This window comes from Saccostrea cucullata, unplaced genomic scaffold, assembly GCF_032062105.1.
Source record: "Saccostrea cucullata isolate Sc308-1 unplaced genomic scaffold, CSIRO_AGI_Scuc_v1 ctg20025, whole genome shotgun sequence".
Taxonomy (NCBI): Eukaryota; Metazoa; Mollusca; class Bivalvia; order Ostreida; family Ostreidae; genus Saccostrea; species Saccostrea cuccullata.
In genome coordinates this window covers 1486-8189 of record NW_026937868.1, presented here as the reverse complement: position 1 = coordinate 8189, position 6704 = coordinate 1486, and the positions used below count along the sequence as shown (strand labels likewise).

Below are 6704 nucleotides of genomic sequence, written 5' to 3'. Positions count from 1 at the left end.
TAGGGAAATTTAAATGTTAAACCATTCAGGCCTCTAGGTTTCTCACTAGAATATTTTATTAGAATAATTTATAAATTTTGCAGATATGACCTATTTTAATGTCGAACATGTCAAGTCTCAAGAACGATCAAATTTTTAAGGAAGGTGGAAATCTATGATATTTTACAGAAAACGGTTTTATTGGTAAAACTAAAAGGTATTTGGGGAAATTAAGGCCGATGAGAAGTCACGCATACACAATTTATTGATATCCCCACCTCATTTTGTTTGGCGTGTGCCGTATGTGTGTACCTGATAATTTGTTATTTAACCGGCAATAAATATTTTATTTTTTAAAACAAGAATCTTCTTTAGATATAATAAAGAATATGGAAAGAACAAAATCTATTCGTATTGGCATTAACATAATAAAAAAAGGGTACCAAGAGTCTATGTTGTGTTGATACTTATAACTTAATATGTATAAAAAATAAAATCCGCCCATCCGCCCCAATTTTTTAGCAAATTAGGATGAGAATCTAATGATTAATTTTATCTGGCCTTATGGATGGACCATTGCGGAGATTTTTCCGAAAATTTAAATTTAAGTTACAGCTGCACCATTATTCAATTATAGAATAGTGAGATGCAGAGGTAAAAATACAAATCTGCAGTGTATGGATATTTGCAAATGTAAAATCCTTACCAAAGCAGAGTGTAGAAACAATCGACAAATAAATCAGAGAAAATTCGAATTAAGTGTAGAAACGACTAAATTTTCTGAATTAAACTAAGAATGTAAGCATTCTATTATCATTTTAAAAGCTTTATTACACTCAGTGAGAGATATTCACACATAACCTCTCCATTTTGAACAATACTATCAGAAAATTAGAAAAATTGGATGTCCGCCATTTTGAATCGCCATTTTGACATCTTTAACACCATTTTCATGGAGGCCAACATTTTTCAGCATACTCGAAATAGGTTGAAAAAGTATGCTGGACCAAATAATAATTATTTGCCGTAAGAAGTTATTTCTAGCCTACTTTTTAAAAATCAGGACAAGACTAGCTTGATTGAAACGCCATCACTAATCGATTGAGGGCTCATTAGACCTTTACTCACTCGATCTCGGGGTCATTGAGCAGAATTGGGTCTATTTTCATTATACTGCACTTGCAGTAGTAACATGGTTTATACGGTCTCTTTTGAAGCACCATTTTCCACGTCCCACGCGGGATTCAAACTCAACTCCTAGCAAACACTTTTACCACTGTGCCAGGCGGGCATCAAAATTTTTTTTCAACCATGTTAAGTTTCAAATTATTAATGTACGAGGAAATGAAAAATTAGGGTCAATAACTATGCTTAAGCGGAAAAGTAGAGATTTTTATTCTATACACTTAACAAAATTTCTAAGTGTTCACTTTAATAAATGTATTTAAATTTAAAAACTACTTTATAGAATGGTATGATATTTTCAAATTAATACAACAAATGAGTCTTGTCAACAAATGTACAAATGAAAGAAAATAAAATATCACCGATACTTAAAAACAATGAATCTGTACTTTGCGGTACGTAGTGTGTGTAATTACCATTTTTTTGTGATCTTTATCAAATTTAAAAAAAAAACTGGTTTTACTAAAAATCAATGACATCTGGACCATCCTTGCACCACATTTTACTCACTTTCATTCAGTGTTTAACTGTCACTGATATTGTTTTTAAATTAAAAAAAAATTATTGATATAACACTTTCACGTGTACAAGTATTATAATTTTCATCTTATGGTACACTATTACATCGGATCTACACACAATACATAGTTATACTTATAGAATGTGAAAGTGACTCCACGAAAATTAGTGACTTCACAGTAGAGGATTTATTTCACTGGTTGTTATTTTCACGTTCTTCTCTTCTTTGACACAATCACGGTTTCTTGAATTCGCTGTATTGGTATATGATAAAAGTTTCCTCCTTTATCTATACCTATTGAAAACTTATTCACTGTTTTTTTTAATTCATGGATTCATTTTCAAATACCGTGAATATAGCGAATATTTACACCGCGAGTTATTTTCCAACTGTATAGTATTTAATTTTCAATATGGTACGTGTCATTTACCTCAGGGAAAAATGTACTAAGACAACATTGTATCAGTGAATAGATATCACTGTTGTTTACTTCCATGATGTACACATTACATTTAAATAACATGTTCAATTAATTTTTCTTGGCATTTTAAAATCTTAAGAATACTTGAATTAATTACAAATTGGGTAATATACTGTAAATTTCTATTTGTTATAATTCAGATCTAAGGGCAGATCACTCTACATGTGAAACTGCAGGGAAAACCCATAGAATCAGATCCTCAATTTTGTGGTGTCACTTTTACAAAGTGGTATACCTGTATGACTTAATTACGTTAAGCAACAACTTCTAATGTTTAGAAACATCTGCATTTCAACTGAGGGAGAATATCAATAAGATGGCTGTTTCCGTTGTGTCTTCATTTGGCGGGTTTCAGTTATTTTTATTTTGCAAGCCTTTTGCAGGGTTAGAGCTTAAAGCTTTTTCGTGAATTCAGTGTTTTTAAATCTAAAATTTCCCCAGGTTTGGCTATTCTTATCTTGACGACTTTTAAAATAGGTTTTCCGCTGATTTGATTAGTTGACAGGAAATGATTATTTTGAAGAATCGTGATTGATAAGCTCCAAATTTCATATAATGTCCCTTTGGACTTTTGAGTTTGAGTATGCTGTTCACCATCTGCATAATGAATAGCTCACAAATCTGTATTTTTGTAAGTTTCTTGAGATCAATCAGATTTTTCTTTTTTTTTTTCATTTCATCTATTTTTTTTTTTATAAAGAAGGCTTATTACAGGTTTCAGATTTGTTGTCTTAAGGACCTATTACAGATCTCAGTGGTTAATCAAGGTTTTCTGCAGGTATCAGTTATATTAATCTGAATGCTTTTCCAGGTGTCAGCTACTTTAATCTGACGGATTTCTGCATGTATCAGCTACTTTGTCCCAGAAAACGATGTTCCCCTGAGGATCGTCGGGGTACTCGATATAGGAATGACTTTCTACCAAGGCCAGCATTGATAAAGGCAACATCTTAGCAGTCACGTGTCGATACATAACCATGAACAGTACGTGCTTTCCATTCCGGGTATAAATACTCTCCATCCTTGCCATATTGAATTCATACATACACCAGTAAGAGTTCAGGAAGTGATTGGACAGAATTATGATTGTTTTACGACTCTTGGTGATGGCTTCTGTAATGTTAGCTGCGATCTCTGTACCGGGCCGGAAGTCCCTCTTGCTGAGGCACAGGCGCAGTCCTCTTGATTCCTCTAGCTGGAAATCGACTCGTGTACCGCGAAGTCACTGTCTTCATCGGCATATGATATAAAGGCATCAAACGTAAACGTATCCCGATATATAGGTCTGACTAATCGGTATTTGTTTTTAGTCATATAAAACAAGTACCGCAGTTTCCATCGGTACCGGTAAATTAAACCGGTAACAATGATTATCACAAAGAACACTATGACAGAAGTTATTATGAATATTAACACTTGATAATTTTTACACTGAATTTCAAGCAATCGTAAAACTGTTTCTATGTCTTGGAAACCAAAGCTTGTTCCATTGTCTAACTTACATTTCATCTGATGAAAGTCCGAGATATGCTTGCGATTTTTGGAAGACCACTGTAAAAAATGTCGAGAATCGCATGAACAAGCAAAAGGATTGTCTGCCAGAAAAATTTTAAAATGTGTATTCTTTTTCAACATTTCTGCAATAGAGACTGTGGCGTCCTGACTGAGTTGCCTTATCTTATTGACTGAAATATCAATCATGAGCAAGTTCCGCATGTTACTCATCTTCACATTCCATTCTGTCAGGAAATTAGAACTTAAATTCAGCTTTTGAAGCTTTCCTAGATTTTTGAATAACATTTCAGGTAGCCGTTGTATTCTGTTGTCCGATAAGTCTAGCTCTTGAAGATTGACCTGATTCTTAAAGGTTCCTCCGTCCAAATCGTCTTTCAAACTGAAACCTAACAGGTTCTTGTTAAGCTTTAAGACTTGCAGTGCTGTCGTTAAATAAAAAAAAAAACAGTTGAAAGCGAGGAACAAAGACAATCTGACAAGTCCAAATATTTCAGTTTATTAAATCCTATAATAGGCCCCGTGAAGCTGGTAATTACGTTCTGTGAAAGGTCAACATGGGATAACTGATTGGACGGGTTAACAAGAATCCTAAACAGTTCCAGACGTATGCCACATGTTCTCAGTATGAGCGTTCTTAAATTTCTTGGCAGAGTTTCGGTGATACTAGTATTGTATCTCATTTGAAATGGTTCTGTGTTGAATTTGTTGGAATGACTCTCTATTGTGTTATTGGAAGGTCGTATAGGATTTTGACAAGTGAAAGCGTCTATAAGGTCGCTGATGGGCGTGGACCCCATCTGGAGGGACAAGTCAAGTGATTCCATCCCTGTCAAGAACACGACATCCATCAAGTAAGTACCAGGTGACATTTTATTTCGGACGAGCGACACTACTCTGAGAGTGTGAGGAAAATAGCGGATAGCATATCTTTCTACAAGAGCTAGTCTGTTGTTCTCTAGGTAAATTTCTTCAAGAGAAGTGTTCCGAAAGTGCATGACGTCACGAATTTGTATCACAGTACCTAATCCATACGTGCAGTGGATTTTATTAGCTTTGAAAACCTTTATTTTGGAAAACTGTAAATCGCTTGTTATATTTGCAAAACTTGCAAATGTAAGTTTTCATTGTATGAAATATCAAGGACCGTTATATTTCGTTGTTTTTTCAGGGCACCTGCTGAGAATCCTTTTATCTGACAACAAGACAAATCCAGAATCTCCAAGTGAGGCAGATTTTCCAAGAACTTTTCTCCAATTTCTTCTATCGAGCAAAACCCGGAGCAGCCTGATACATCCAGGACAGTCAATGACCTTAAAGAGCGAAACTGTCGACCAAATTGTGTCGATGATATGACGTCAATCCGGAGAGTCTCTAACGAGGACAGCTGGCCCCACATGTTATATGGAAATGTGCTCTGTGCTTTGACTATAGTCTTCTTAATGTTTATTGAACGTAAAGCTTTTATGTCTCGGAAGACTTCCGGTCTGAGTACACTGTCGTCCAATTGAAGTTGATTTCCTTCTAAATTTAGAGTTCTCAGGCGTGTTAAATTTGCGAACACGTCATGAGTAAAGTTTTGAAGCTGGTTATAAGACATATCCAAATTCACAAGTGTGGGACTGAACGGATGCATGATGTGACTTATTCTATTATGTCCTATATTGAGAGTGTCGACATCTGGTCGCGTTCGCGGTACCTCTGTGATTGCTAGATTCGAACAGTCTGCTATATAGTTTTTGTTATCTTTTGGGATACAGCGACAATTAGGATTACTTGTGCAATGATTCCAACTTTCTATTCCCAAAACAGCCACGAAGACACAAAAGAAAGTCAAAAATATCTGAAAAGTAAAAGTTATATCACAATATGATTTTGTGATTTTTTCTTTATATCTAATCAATGAGCAACTGAAATATAATAAATTTAAAATAAGAATAAGGAAATAACCGCCATTTTTTTCTTCTGAAAATTGCATTATTTTCTACAGTTCCAGTCTTTAACAAGACGCACTGTCAGCACTGCCCTTGCTAAATGATACCCCCACCCCATATATGATAATAATGGCATAGTCCATGTTTTGCTCAGGGAGACCTGAAATAAGTGTCAGATCAAATGTGAAACAAGAGACGCACAATGGCATCATGTAATGATGAATCTGTGATAGTATCACTAGAAATCATAATGTAGTATGAGATGAGTTGCGGATAAGAAAAGTACACTTCGGTGTTATAGGAATAATGATAGTTTCCACCTTTTGCTACGACAAACCAAACATATGTGTCCGATCAAAAAATGAAATAGGAAATGCATAATAACACTATTTTTTGGTCTGTGAAAGTCTCATTAAATTTCATCAGTGGCTTAAGAGGATGAGATGGGTCCCCCAAATCGTTAAAGACAGTCAGAGATACAGCCATTTCGATCAACTTTCTAACCAGGGGTTTAATGATTCGTTCATTGTTGCATCTTCATAAATACTGAGAAGAAGACTTAATAGAATTATGACCCAACTTTGTTGGGAGAGGTATATGATAATACAGACATGCCAACTAGTCTATATCCGGTTTTCATTCCTTACTGAGTAAGCTGGCGAAACATTCTAGTAAGTACCAATAGTAATAGAAAGATGCGTAAATTATACGGTAAAATACAATAATATTAAATAAAACTTACACAATTATAACTTCCCATTTTTCTGGCTAGATATAGATTGAAAATAAATGACTCTTCTACTTTTTAATATACTTGAAGCCCTTCACTTGACAGGATATCATGATATCATACTTCTGTCTATCAATAATTCTTTAACTTCCTTAATGTTAATAATAATAACACTTGTTATCATAATACAATGGGTTTAAAAAAATATATTTGAAACAAGTGCATGTGCAGAGAAACCTTATTTTAAAATGAATAAAAAAAGAAAAATCAATCTCAAAAGACGGGAAATAAATGTTACGTTTCCACATTTTATTTTAGGACATTAATCAAACTAAAGAGATTGTATTCTAGAATTTGTATTAA

At 34.3% G+C, this 6704-nt stretch overlaps 1 protein-coding gene across 1 annotated transcript; it reads right to left on the bottom strand.

Moving 5' to 3' along the window:
• Positions 1 to 2032: 2032 nt before the first annotated feature.
• LOC134248995 (toll-like receptor 4) lies at positions 2033 to 6376 on the bottom strand. The gene is made up of 4 exons (XM_062731373.1): positions 6354 to 6376; positions 4776 to 5520; positions 4217 to 4506; positions 2033 to 3360 (listed from the first exon to the last, which is right to left on the bottom strand). The coding sequence occupies exons 1-4, from the start codon at positions 6369 to 6371 to the stop codon at positions 2989 to 2991; spliced, it is 1425 nt and encodes a 474-aa protein (XP_062587357.1). The 5' UTR covers positions 6372 to 6376; the 3' UTR covers positions 2033 to 2988.
• Between the last annotated feature and the right edge of the window lie 328 nt (positions 6377 to 6704).

What these genes read in the sequence shown, in the direction of transcription:
- LOC134248995 (XM_062731373.1), bottom strand. An exon ending in ACATTTGCAAGTTTTGCAAA is followed by an intron (nt 4,507 to 4,775) that starts TATAACAAGCGA and finishes TGTTCTTGACAG; the next exon opens with GGATGGAATCACTTGACTTG. An exon ending in ATGTTGACCTTTCACAGAAC is followed by an intron (nt 3,361 to 4,216) that starts GTAATTACCAGC and finishes GTCGATTTCCAG; the next exon opens with CTAGAGGAATCAAGAGGACT.